A 14,937-nucleotide genomic window follows, 5' to 3' on the forward strand; every position below is an offset into this window, starting at 1 on the left:
CTTCAGTTTTTGTTTTGTTTTGTTTTGTTTTTTGAGATGGAGTCTCACACTGTCACCCAGGTTAAAGTGCAGTGGTGCGATCTCGGCTCACTGCAACCTCCGCCCCTGGGTTCAAGCGATTCTCCTGCCTCAGCCTCCCAAGTAGCTGGGATTACAGGCACCCACTGCCACACCCAGCTAATTTTTTGTATTTTTAGTAGAGATGGGGTTTTACCATGTTGCCCAGGCTGGTCTCGAACTCTTGACCTCGTGATTCACCTGCCTCAGCCTTCCAAAGTGCTGGGATTACAGGCATGAGCCACTGTGCCTGGTCCAGATTTTAAATAAAATGCCTCAAATTTAATTACTTGGTGTTTTGCTCATCTGTGAGAATCAGTTTAAGCTCTTATTTATAAGTCTATTACTTGAAAAGAGTTAAATATATGTTTTTACTGTAAATCTGATATTCTTAGTAGTAACAAATAAGCAGAGATATAAGTAGCATCATTTTTTGGCCTCACGGTATAATTTCAAGGGAATAGAACAATCTATGGCCGATAAGACTCACATTTGTTATGACATATTGTCTCATCTCCTACCATTCTTTCATACCCCATCCCTTTATTTTTTTATACACCAGATTAAACCTTGGTTCTGAAGTATTTATTGCATAATCTTAACTCTTCATATATATGGATAATATACATTGTATAAGGTTCAAGGAGGCATCACATTTAGGCATCTGCTGATTATCGATTGCAATCTCGATGAAAACAATGTAAAAAAATACATAGGGTTGGGGCATAATGGTTTGAAGCTTCAGGCTTTGTTTTCAAATCCTAACTATTTGCTAATAGTTAATAGCAAATAATCCTAATTATTTGCTAGCTGTTTGACTTTGGACAAGCTACTTAGCCTCTCAGTCGCTCTATTTAATTTTTTTTCACACATAAAAGGGAATGAAACATGGGTTGTTGTAAGGTTAAATGGGATAATGTATGCTAAGTGCTTAGGTCAGAACTTGGCACAGAGTAAGCATTTATTTTATCTTGTCTTTATTAGGAAGATAAAGCAAGCATGCTGACTCTTTTAAATCATATTACTTGAAATGTCTATCAGGGCAAATTGATTCTGATGGTGCTAAAATGGTGTCGTTTTACATGAGTTCAGATTTTTTCTTAGCATGAGTAATGTGCCAGGCACTGATTAGGCCCTAGGGCACCTCCGAAGTTGAAAACAGCCGCAAAAACTTTGGAGACATACTTGTTCCAACTGATCTTTCCAACTGTAACAACTAGAGCTTTCTGATTCACCACTAACTCCATTGATCTGGTTGCTAACTAATCTCAAAAGTGGTTGAACACATTAAAACCTATGTCTTGATACAAGTGGTTAGGAAAATAAAGATATATGTTTTCATCGTTGTAAGAGAAAATTTAGTGATTTCTTGCTTGAGAATATGATAATAAAGTTGCTTATTGATGGGAGTATAAAAATATGAAGGATATTTATCTTTCGTAACATTGGAGAATACAATAGTAATATCTCTTACTGCTTTTATATCTTTTAATCAGTGCGAGTCCCAGACCAGGTTCTCTCTGTGGAGCACCAGAAATTTTATCCAGCTACCTCTTGTATGTCTCCATTTTTACTCCTCTGTATATCTCAGTTTTGTGCCTGTTTCTGCATTCTTGCTGCAGCTATCTTATTTCAGGCCAGCACCATACACTTCAATTACTGTAAAAGCCTTATATCTGATCCCCCAGCATTTAGTCTTGCTCCTTTTCAGCCTTCTCACACTATAGCCAGAGTGATCTTGCTAAAATTGAAGTCCAATCATATCCCTTCCTTGCTTTAAACCCTTCAGATTGCCTTTATTTCTCTTAGGGTAGCCATATGATTTATTGTTCAAACAGATATTTATTAATTTATTTTTGAGCTATAATTTAGATGTGGTCAAATGCAGATCTTAAATATACAATGAGATTAGTTTTGACATATGCATACAACTATGTAACCCATATTCTTTTCAAGATACCTTGTATTAATCTGTCACTCCAGGAAGTCCCCTCCTACTGCTTCCTGGCTAATCTATTTAATATCCATTCTGATTCCTCATTCCACTCCTCCCCCTACCCCAGACAAACACTTGCTGATTTCCACTAATGTAAATTATAGCTCAGATACTTTTGAAAGTAAAAGAGAATGCTACTGATAATTATAATGAGAAGATATATGTAAAGTGTTGCCAGGAGGAATGGTTTCCTTACCCTTTGTATTAAGTCCAAAATTTTTAATTGGCCTAAAGGCCTTATATAATCAGTCCCCTGGTTATTTCTCAGTCCAGTTTGTCTTATTACTATCTCAACATTTGTACTTCTTTTTCAGCTCCAGACCTTTCTTTGCACATATATTTTCCTGTGATGGAAGGACCACCCCTACTTCCCCTCCACCACTCTTTCCTCATGCTGTAGCCTGGCCAACTTCTTATTCGCTCTTCATTTCTCTATTTACATAGGATTTCTTCCTTTGGGACTTTTCTCCTAGACCTGCCACACATTGATTTATATGTCTGTCTTCTAGAGTCCCTACTATTTTTCAATTTTCCTACCAATGCTCTTATTACTCTATGTTGTTATTAGCCGCGATTGCTATTCTAATGTATTAAATATTTGCAAAGTGAATATACATAAAAATTATTTGTATAATTTCACATTGAGTTTGTAAATATATGAGTGGAACTGACTAGACTTTATACCTTTTAAGTAAATAGTCTTCATTAAATAATCTGTTTTTAAAAATTGCGTAATTATAATTTAGTTCCTCTAGACAAAGCTTCCAAATAACTGAATGAACAATCAGTTATGATTTTTCCAAACTTTTCAAATACACCATGAATCTCATTTCTACTGGGTGATCTCATAGACTTCCAGGACATTCAAGGCTTAAATAAATAATAATATGCCACTGATGCCAGAATATAAGAACTAGCCAAAGGTATATTTTCAGACACTTTAAAATGTAGGGTCCCTGATTTATTCTTGAAAACTAAAGGCCTTATTGTTTCTTGAAGCAACTAGATAAACCACAAGAGTCCTATCTGGTTTATCACAGGATTTACTATTTCGGGAAAACAAGCAGTTTAGGGAAAGTTCTGAACTAGGTTCCAGGCAGGACCAGAAAAACAAAAACAAAAACAAAAACCAAGGTTAATTATAATTTATTGCTCTGAAACATATTTTATCACTATGTTCCATCTGTTGCACAAAAATCAGTTTTCTAATATATGGCCTGGGCAGTTAATGGAGAATATTTGCATGAATATGATGACAGAAAGATAGTATGAACATAGACTAGGTGTGAGGACTAAGAGAAATAATGTGGTGGTTTGGTGTCTACAAGACTGAGGAGAAATGTAAAATAGAGACTGACAAAGAACAAAGAAAGATTGCTTCAAAAGTAAAACAGAAACCAAAATTCTGTAATACAAGGCAATGATAGAAAAAGGATGTTTTCTAAGGTTATCTTTAGCAATACCCTTTGTCAAGATAGTTGAAGACAAAGTCTGAAGACAAAGCCTACTTTTAGGTTGTAGATGAGACCAATAAATACTTCTGTTCCTCAAACTGGCCAGTGCCTTACGTAGAGTTGGTGATTAATCTTTATTATTGGATTGTTGAATAAGTACATGAATAAAAGAATTTGATCAGTATGTCCCCCTTAAATTGAAAATATCTGTTGATATGACTCTGAAGGTATTTTTAATTTGAAAGAAAGCAGCCAATGTAGTAGTCCAAAGTAAGCTTTTTGTATGTGATGAAATCATCAGATATGTACATCGGATAACTTTGCAATGTTAACAGAGTTTGCTTCTATTGTGTTTGGTTAGATAGAAGTAGTTGCATATATTCAAATATATATTTGTACATACATCTGTATCTACATCCATACCTACTTACAAAATGCATGAAAAATCTTCAGAAGAGCAGATAAGTTATTCAGTATAATGCTTTTCATCATGTTATATCTCAGTATGTTAAAGTTTTGGCAACAGGCATTGGACACAGGACCTTTAATATTGTACTCTACTTAGTAAACACTTGTTAAATATATATGAATTTAAATTCATATAACAAGAGTTGTTAGAACAAATAACTGACTAATAAAAGAGCTAACAGTTGTTGGGGGTGGTTAATGTGCTTGATATTATCCTAATCATTTTATATGGATTTTTATTTTATTTTCACTTAATCCTCATATAAATTCCTCAAATAAATCCTTGTGTGATCTTATGAGATAGACAGTAATTTTTGCCCATTTCCTAGATGAGGAAACTGGAGCACATAACCAGTAGTTTGCAGAACCAGAATTTGAATGAGTTAAGTACGTCATACGCTTGGCTACTTTGATATGCTGCCTAATGTGTGTGTGCTTGTGTACATGTGAATATCCATCTATTTTCTTTTTTAAATCTAAGAATATAATTTTATTTTATTTTCAATAAAACACATACTTTAAAATGTACATATTTATTGGGTTGCACACATCTATTTTCTAATGATCTAAAGTCTCCCTAGTTTTGAAAATTAGGAATTGCATTTCCTTTACTCTCGATAGCACATAACTGTGGGTTGGAGTCATGGTAACTGATCATTAGTCAACTGCTGTAAAACTTGTTTCTTTCTAAAACTTGAAGCATTTTCCTACTTATCTTAATCTACTTATCTTGATTTAAATGATTGCTTGATATTCATTTAAAAATACATTAGTATCTAGAAATGTAAGCAAATATGGGGAGTGTTCTATTTTATGATCTATTTCCTTTGATCTAGAAAATATTACTAGTTAGTATAGGAGTGAATGAAGCGGAGATATATTTAGTCTGAAGGGGGTAGGACGTTATATGGTCATCAAGGGAAAAGAGTGGTAGTCTTCCCAAATGTCTTTTTCTTAGATAGAGCTGGGTAATTTCTATTCAAATCTCTGCTTAAAAGCTAGTGTTAACCTGGGGACACAACTTTTTTTAAGAGAGAGGGTCCCTGTCACCTAGTGAAGTAGAGTGAAGTAGTGCGATCACCTCCAGGGCTGAAGCAATCCTTCCACCTCAGCATCTTGAGCAGCTGGGACTATAGGTGCATGCCACCATGCCAGGCTAATTTTTGTATATTTTTTAGAAACAGGGTTTCACCATGTTGCCCAGGCTGGTCTCGAACTCCTTGGCTCAAGCAATCCGCCTGCCTTGGCCTCCTAAAGTGCTGGGATTACAGGTGTGAGCCACCATGCCTGGCTGGGGCATAACTTTGAAGACAGTTTTTAATAGAATTTTTGAAAAAAAAAAAACCCTTGGAAACCCATATTCTTATATATACACTTTGATTTTTTAAAATACTTCTCTTTCTTAAACTAATGAGAATAAATGTATTTTTCCTTTTATTTGCCAAGCACACCACTTGTCTTGTTGTAAATATAGATAATATATATAAATATATACATACACAAAATATTTAGATACATATATATTTTTATAATATGTGTAAGTACATAAATACATGGAATATGTGTGTGTATATATAATCCTATTGGTTTGGGATCCCCATGGATACCAAAATTCCACAGATGCTTAAGTCCTTTATATAAAATGGGACTTCGTTTTGCATGTAACTATGCACATCCTCCCATATATTTTAGATCATCTCTAGATTTCTTATACTATCTAATACAGTGTAAATGCTCTATTAATAGTTGTTATAGTATATTGGTTTTTTATATGTATTATTTGTATTTTTTCCAAATATTTTTAATCCACAGTTGGTTGAATCTGCAGATGCATAGTCTTCTGATTTTTTTTTTTTTTGGTAATGTCACTCTGCACTGCTTCCAATCTAGTCTTTTTCATTGACATTGGATCAAACTAAAGTGATTGCATAGGTTTCATCACCTAAGACTTATGCACATAGAACTGAAATTTCTGAAATTTATATTTTATAACATAGTTCTTTTTATGGCAGAATGTATTTGCTTCATGGCAGTTATTTTAATATTCTAATAATATAAATTTATTTTAAATTCTTGATAGTGAAAAATAACTTGATCAGATTTAATAACCTATGTAGTTTTAGTGTTGGAATTCACAGACTTAGAGTGCTTTCCCTAATTTAAGGAGGAGGGGTAAAATAGGGATTTATTTCTAATGAAAACACTACATAAAAGTAAAATCCAAGAGAAAAATTCCACACTGGGCATAGTTGTCCTGACAGTTCCTTTTTGGCCCTAAGTTTAAAAGTATATTCTCCAAGGGACATGGATGAAGCTGGAAACCATCATCCTCAGAAAACTTAACACAGGACTAGAAAACCAAACACTGCATATTCTCACTCATAAGTGGGAGCAGAACACTTCTTAAAAATAAAAGATGATAGGCTGTCTCTGTAATTTGACAAATTAATATAATTCTCCCTATAAAATGCATTTTGGTTTAATCACCCTGTGAATATAACTTTGTTTCCCTTGAAAATTTAAAATATCTGACGGTGTCCCTGAGAGTTTGCTGTGGTGCCCTGGAACATCTAAGTGCTGTTCGGGAATCTCAGTTATTACTCTCTTGTGTAAAGTATAAATAAATTGAATGAATGTGTAGTATTAGGTAGTTCTCACTTATTTGGGGGATAATATTGAAAATTAGGTAATCATCTTTTCAGAAATTCATGGCCTTTGTGAAAAATTCGATTAAAATGGACAAGTAGCTCATTTAGTTGTAGCAAAATGATTCTGAAAGTGTTATTCATATGAAATAAAATTACAGATAGTTTAAAATTGTCCTTATATGATATGGTGTAATATTTTTATTGAGAACTTTAGTATAAACATAATATTTGATTAATATCAGTATGAGGATTCTTAAGAAATAAAATATAATATACTTCACTTGTATTTCTCTGTAATTACATGTGTCATGGTTATCGGGAGACGAATGGGTTGAATTCTGACTTTTACTCTAACTAGTCTAAGGCTAAACTGAGCATAGATAACCATTTCCCTTGCCAGGGATTAGTTTAGGAGTGGCTTATGACCCTGTGGCTAATTAAATGTAATGGGAAAGTCAGGGATCAGACTTCTGGGAGAGGTTTCCTCACTGATAAAAAGACTGACAGAAAGGGAGCCTTCTTTCACTGAACACTGCTGTATCTTCATGGGATGTGCTGAACTCTGGAAGCTCATTTTGTGATCATGAGTAGAGATAGCTGAGGAAAAAGCCAACAAATTTAGCCCAGCAGGGCAGGAGGGAAGACTTCTGGGTCCATGAGGTAGATGTTGAATTAAACAGTCTTTGAACAAGTCAACCATGTCATTTCTTGCTATGAGAGTATAACTTTTCCTTATATACATTAAGCACCCTTAACTGATGTAGTTACTCCTAGTCCTTAATTATTGGTGGTATTCAAACTGAAGTTAAAGACTCAGGACCCTTGTGGGTTTTGTGTAGGCAATCAAATTTGTGTTTTGAAAAACACTCCCAAGTGATTCTAAAACCTCTTCATCTTCTTTCTAATCCTTTCCACCCTCCATTGAGAACATCTGGAGCAAGATAGTTATGAAATTGAATGAAAGGACTTGGTGAGTGATTAATTATATGTGGGGGTCAGGGAAAAGGAGGGGTCATGGTAACTACCGTGTTTCTGATTTGGGTAACTAGGTAGATGGTGCTGCCAGTTTAGGTGATAAGGACCGTAAGTAAAAGAACAACTTTGGTTTTGTACATTCTTCATTAGAGGTGTCTGGGAACATTTAGAAAGTCATACCAGAAAGTAGTTAGAGCCATAATCCTGGAGAAATATCTAAACTACAAGACTAAGAGATTTAGTAGTTGTAGTTGAAACTGTGGGTATAGATGAGATTGCTTACAGATATATCTTACTGAGTAGGGAAGAGAAGAAACTATGGAATTTCAGAGAACACTGAAATTTCAGTGTACAGTGGAGGACAAAAGTGGTTGAGAAGGAGGAAAAACAATTAGTGGTATCGACAGTGACACATCTCATTTTATCTTAGATTATTCTCAGATAAATTCAAAGACCTTTGTTCTAAGAATAAATTCTAAGAACTTTGATCAAGATGTAAACGTTAGTGTTTTTTTTTTTTTGAAGTAAATTCTTTCTTAAATGCTTGTTTTCCTTTTCAGTTGATCAATTTATGGTGCTAAATGGTAACCTGATGGGATAAATAATTAATATACCACTCTAACACTAGCAATTGGCCCTAGTTCTCTCTTACAAGATCAATTTCATTGTAATACTTATTACTAAAGATACACTGGTATGGAACCCAAAACCCCCCAAAATATAAATTTTCGTCAGTCCTTGTTTCCAGTCATTAACATGATAGTAGAAGTGTTGTTTTAGGACATACACAGAAATATGTATTATTACCTCTTTCATTTTGCTGTTCATAATTTTGTATTCTATTCCATCCATTCTTTTTATTATTCCTATTTTTATCATTTGACATGTGTTAGCCAATATACTCTTTTGGCATAAAAATAAAATATTTTGGAGAGTTAGGAGGATTCTGAATCCCAAATAATTTTTCTTGGCTAAGGAGTATTCTTTAAATGCAAAAGTCTGTAGAAAAAGGAAAAATTGATAACTTCTGGAGAGTATTGTCTTAAACCTTTCACATAATCTGTGGATGCTAACCTAGGATTTCGTGTGTGCGTGTGTGTGTGTGTTTGTATATGTGTCATATTAAAAACACTGTGTAGTGAAAATACCAGCCTTCACACACACTTTTGTAATAAATGTGGAAGTATAATTTTCAATTAATACTATTGCTAAGAGGATCCATAAAAGCTATTTGCATGCATTTTATGCCTCCTTCCAAGTCTCTCTCTTTTCTTTTTACACTTCAGTTTCAATAGCACCTGTAATTAAGGAAGAAAACCAAGCCCTGGGAGCTAGGTAGGACTTCCAGCTATTGATCTGTGTAAACCCAGTTTATACTGTCAGGGGAGAAACAGTCAACTGCTGAGCTGCTTTGTCACTGACATAAGCTGAGAGAGGATTTTTTTTTTTTTTTTTTTTTTGTCTATACTGTTTATACACTAGTCTATAGACCTGCTGGCTGGTTGAATTTTAAAGAGTGCGGAGGTTTAAAGACTTGTCCCCTGAGGGATGCTTCTGCCAGTTGGGAAGCGAGCTGAGGCTGTTTCGCAGAAGTGTATGCATGTGTGTTGCTTGTGGAAGAAGGGAGGGGGAGGGTGTGAAAGATTGAGCAACTAACTGGGAAGCGTTCGTCTTGAGTCTTAAAATTGATGTGAAATATATTACTAATTTGTGTATTTAGAGGCAGATATTGAATTTTGAATATATGTTCTTTATTGTTACAGAAATTATGTGGACAATTTTATAGGAGGAGGTCCGAATAGTGTTCACATGTATAGTAAAAATGGTGAATGGTTTCACTTTATGAAGTACAAGATAAGGATTAAGCAATGGTCAAATGAAAATGAACTGGTCTCATTTGCAATGAACTGTTTTTCAGTTTACAGAATTTAACTTACTGCAAGTTTAGTGACTCTTTTAACTACATTTAACAAAATATTGTCAGTGGTGGAACAGTTAGCTTTCGCTTAATATGGAGTCTGTGCTCATATTTTTAAAGGTACATGATTATGATTATAAGCAATCCAGGGTACCCTGCCCTAAGAGTAGATGATTTTTTTTTTTTTTTACAAGATCCTTTTCTTTCTGCTTATGTGCATTAAGGCACTGAAGCTTTCTTAGGTATTGGTATTGGAATTTTATAATGTTTTATTTTTAGTTGACACTTTATTGTAGTCTACCTTTTTAAAAGAATGCAAGAAATTCTACTTTAAAACACTCAATGCTATATTTATGTATACGGTTTAAATATTCAGATATTGATGACTTCTGTAGACCTTAGTTTTAGTGGCAAAGAAGTGGTAGCAAAAATATTGTTCAGTGAGGATGACTGCTGCATTAAGATATTTGCTCTTTTTTCTTTTTAATGGGAAACATCCTTATAAAATTCTTTGTCTTGTAAAATTGCCTGACTTTGAAGTTGTATGATGTTGTCTTCAAGTTTAAAGTTTAACTTTTGAATCAGACTTAATTTTATTTTTCAAATATAACAAAATAGATTATTAAGACTTTGTTTGCCAAGTAGCTGATAATTATTTGTATTTTATTATAGTTTTTAATGTGTATGGTTTCTAAAAGATTTTAAAATTATTTTTAATGACTGTTAAATAACTGAAGGTTTCAAAATCATTCAGATTATTTTCTGTGTTTTATTAAAGCATTGATTTTCATATTAGGCAATCCTTAAATGAAAGTGCACAGAATAGAAGCTATATTTTTGACAGCTTGTTTTTAGATACACATTTCTTTAAGAGTGTTAAGATAAAACTTAATACCAAGAATTGAATCATGTAAATGTTTCTTTGACTATAGAAAGTCTCTCTCTCTTTTTTTTTTTTTTTTAACTGTTTGACTATGGGACATGTAGAGTTGTTATACCTCTCAGTAATTCATTCTGCTGCCAACTTCATTCCCTTTTCTCTGCCTGCATTTTAATTGAAACAACATTTATATTTTTGAGCCAGGATCTGTCAGAAGTCCCTATGGCTAGACTGTGGTACAAGTAGCAGCAGACGTAGCTTACCCATATGGTGCGGTGCTTCTTGTAAAATCCATATGGCCTTGTTGAAGGGAATCCCAGCGGGGATGTGAAGGGTGTTAATACCCTTCAGGCCAGGCCTTTCCCCCCTGGGGTTTCTGTGGCATTGTCAGTGCAATCTGCCAAAGCACAAACTTAATTCCTTTTTAATAATCAATTATTTTAGTCTAGGAACCTGTGCTATTTTTCTTAAGGACAAAGAAAGCATCTTTTTCTCCTAGAAAATGTCTCAAAGAAGTTTTAACTGCATCTTAAAAAATATTCTAAAACTTATTTCTTTTTTTTGAAATTTCCATTTGTAGGAAATACTACAGAGTGTGCCAAAGTTCTGTTTTCCCTTTGACGTTGAAAGGTACAGTATAAGTATCATTTAAAATAAATGTAGATTATTATAGTACATACTTGAAAATGATTACATGTGCTTTTTTATAAAATAAAATGACCCTTCTCTTTATTGCTTCTCACAAAAAGGCTAGAGATTGAAAAGAGGTTGAAAATTAATTAATATGTGGAAGAGGAAGCCTTTTAAATCACATCTTTTATTTTCTCTACTATGACCAGTTAAGACAAGTTTGAAAACACATTGCCAACAGGTTCTATTTTTTCCCTTTGTTCTCTCTTCTTCAGGTAGAAATTGTGATCACTAGTGGAAGAAAATACTAATATGACCTTGATTGGAGTCTTAGAATTATGTCTTGATGTATGTTTCCTGGTTTCTATCTCACTTCATCCTCATTGAAAAGACCATCTGTGTCATGCTGTAAAACTCATGGCTACTTGTCTCTCAATAATAGCTTTATAGAGGTAGTGTAATATTATGGAAAGCTATAGGGAAACTCCTCTAGTTTTGAAAATCTTGTTTTTATATTTCACTGAACAAATACTGAATGATGAAATTGCATAGAGTTGAAATTTCTTGGAACATACAGCCCTGTGAGCATAACAACAGATCGTTTATTGTTTTTCATGTGATTTTTATACTCTATTTCCAGTTTACTTAAGAGGGTGATATGAAGGGTTTTTGAAAGAATATTTATTTTAGGAAAATACTTCGCTAAAGTATTAGTGAGACTTTATGATTTTACTGTATTAAAGATAAAGCCTTCTGAATGATGGACTAATCAGTACTAATAAGCATTGCTGATGAATGATACTCCTTGTTTTACCTTATCTGAGGAATCATTGCCCTACCCCTACCAAAAAAAGTTACAAGTTTCATATTAATAGTAAGGAAGATTTAGGATCCAGCTACAAAAAGGATATTATGAATCTTGGGCACTAGAGGTCACATTTGTCACTAGAGGGTTTTTTTTTTTAAATTTTAAGTTTATTAAAGTGTAAGAAAAACCTATCCACTGAAAAATGTAGTTGTTAAATGTTCAGCATTTGAAATGCAACATTTCCTGACAAAACTGTAGCATTGATACTGGCAGTAATTTATTTCCTTCTGCACAATCCCTATGGCTATTTCAAAACCAAAGTGTAGGCATCATGGATATTTTATTTTGGAACAAGGAAGCAAAAGTTCGGTTATGGTTATCTAATGGCAAGATTACAGCCAGTACTAGGAAATATATTCATATATTTTAAATAGAAATAAAGATTCAATCTAACATTTTATATTGCCCCTTATACCAAAGTGTGACACATATTATGGTAGTATGATACTTCAAAGTTGACTAGAATTCTTTACAGCTTAGCTGATAAGCCTTTTTTTTTGGTAGAAATTGTATTCTTATTTTATACTTGGAAATGTATTCCTCAGTATATTGATAGCTGTACAAGAGAATTCTAGAAAAAATATACCAAGGGTATTTTTGTAGGGTACTTTATTGGGTGAGAATGTCAACAGGAGAAGCAATTAAACAGAGTTGGTGGTGGCTGCCATTAGATTCTAAAGCGACATGATTTGCTATCTAAGCAATTTTAGAATAATTAAGAAAAGAGGCTAAAGTTGAAGAAAAGGACTTAGTCATCATTTCTAGCTGCTTCTACAGTTTCAGTAATAATATTTTGATAATTTATGAAATATGAGCACTTTTAGTCTTATGATCATTTATGGTAGACTACCTTATGATTTCCTAGTGAGAGATTAATATATGCTGAACTGTTCAGTCTATGAGGTATTACAACTTATTTTGGTGTTTACTTTACATGTTTCACACTTCCTCTAGTTTTAGAACATAGTTCTAGCTTCAAGAACCAACTGATTAGAAAGATGAAACCAATGTCACATATAAATATACTCTTGTTTTTGTTTTTCTTGAAGAAAATTGTCAAACAAGGCACAATGTTTCCTAATGTCACTATATTTTAGGGTGTCTCAGAATCAAGTTGGACAGCACTTTACCTTTGTACTGACAGACATTGAAAGTAAACAGAGATTTGGATTCTGCAGACTGACGTCAGGAGGCACAATTTGTTTATGCATCCTTAGGTGAGTATTTGTAGTAAAAAAAAATAGATGCAAAATAGGTAACTATCTCTCTTTTGTACTTTGTTATGCTTGAGATGAAGAAAAACTTGTTTTCTTTAAAAACAAGTTGAAAAATAATTTTCCTGATTTTCTGTATACAGAATCAGTTAAGTTTAAAGATTTACCATTAACATAGCGGAACTTTCCTTGAAATAATCGATTTTTTAAAGATTAGTTTTTTGTAGAATTATTTTTGAAAACTAAATATGAAGAGATGTATTCAAATAATATGAGTTTCACCTATTAAATGGAATACAAAAAAAATAAGTTAAATTAATGTATGCCCTTTTCTGTCACTGAACCAGAACTTGGATTTTTAAAAGTGAACTGCTGCTTTAAGACAGAGATTGCAAACTGATGAACCTGGTAGAAGCGTTTAGAGGTTTTCGTTTGGCTACTGGGTGTTTTAAAAATTTTAAAGGACGTTAACCTTATGAATTTGAGGAAGTTTTGTATATAGTTCATATTTCGAATTCCTTTTGAAAAGTGAGGCTATCTACTAATTCTGCCATGGCAACAATAAGCTGGAACTGAATAGCAGATTTTTAGTTGTGTCATGAGCTTGTTAGTTTCCAAAGGTCCTATCTGTCCTGCCTAATTGCTTACATTATCTGCCTTGATTCAGTAGGTAGTTTAGAGTGTGTCTCCTGCCTGTGGACTTGGGATCTGAGTTGCTGACTCTTAGGAAGAAAGGGTTCTAAAGGTTAGCATTCTTGCAATATGTCCTGATGAATCAGAAATCCAGATGTAGTCTATAAAAATAGGACTCCAAACTATTATTATAACATGGATATTGGTCAAACTGGATTTCTTAGAAATGCTTATAGGAAAAGAAATAACAATGTATGAAATAACATATTACAAAGAAAACTTTGGTATAAAATCAGTCTTCCTGTTCATTTGCTATTCATATTTAGCTACAGTTATATCATTCATTGAGAGGTTGTTAATTTACTTAGAACATTGGTTAGAGCTGGAGAGTTTTTTTCTATCTTTATTCAAAAGTAAGTGCTTAACTGCTTTAGAAGTAATAGAATTGTGAATGTGCCCCCATTCTCTCTTTAGCACAACTTTTTCATCTGGATAAAAATTGTGCTTAAAACTTACACTTTATCCAAAAGAATGTCATGCGTAAAACTGTAGGTTATTTTTTTGAACTTGGAGCAGGTTGGCTGGGCAGTGGGGTTGGAGATGACAGTGTGGGCAATGGTGGGGTGAATTCCTTTTATCATTGTTTCATGCTGAAATTTTAAAAGCTGCCGTTTAAAGGGGGGGTATATCTTTATGCACTGTGCCCGAGATGGATTTGCCCTAATGGAAAGACCAAAGCTGTATATGCTTTCTTATTTTTCTCAATGCATTTTTGAAACTTTTCATTAAAAAATTGAGATTTACAGAAAAATTTTCATGGTACAATAAACTTTTATATAAACATTACCTAGATTCATCAGTTGTTAGCATGCATTTCTCTTCCTCTCTCCCCCTCTCCCCTACTCTTCCTTTCTCTCTCAATACACACACACAAACACACACACACACACACACACACACAGTCTTCCCCCCACCTTTATTTTGTTTTTGTGCACCCATTTGAAAGTAAACATCATTTTCAGGTAAGATTTGAGTCTGTATTTTATAGCTTACCTCACTGCCTCTAAACTGACCTCCTGATATTTATAATTTAAAAGTCTGAGCCTTTTGTTTTGAACTCTTAAAATACTTTGAATACATTGAACTTATTAATCATTCACAAATAATTATTGAATGTTTAGAATAGTTTCTATAAA

General features: G+C 33.5%; 1 protein-coding gene across 7 annotated transcripts in view; it reads left to right on the forward strand.

The window, feature by feature from the left end:
* Positions 1 to 14,937, forward strand: part of DENND1B (DENN domain containing 1B) — a 265,472-nt gene that overhangs the window by 86,955 nt on the left and 163,580 nt on the right. For all 7 annotated transcript variants that reach the window (XM_055378544.2, XM_055378528.2, XM_063709838.1 and 4 more), the window contains 2 exons: positions 10,977 to 11,026; positions 12,992 to 13,111. In XM_055378544.2, coding sequence (XP_055234519.2) covers positions 10,977 to 11,026; positions 12,992 to 13,111 — 170 coding nt within the window. The remainder of the gene's footprint in view (positions 1 to 10,976; positions 11,027 to 12,991; positions 13,112 to 14,937) is intronic.

Source organism: Gorilla gorilla, chromosome 1, assembly GCF_029281585.2.
Source record: "Gorilla gorilla gorilla isolate KB3781 chromosome 1, NHGRI_mGorGor1-v2.1_pri, whole genome shotgun sequence".
Classification (NCBI taxonomy): Eukaryota; Metazoa; Chordata; class Mammalia; order Primates; family Hominidae; genus Gorilla; species Gorilla gorilla.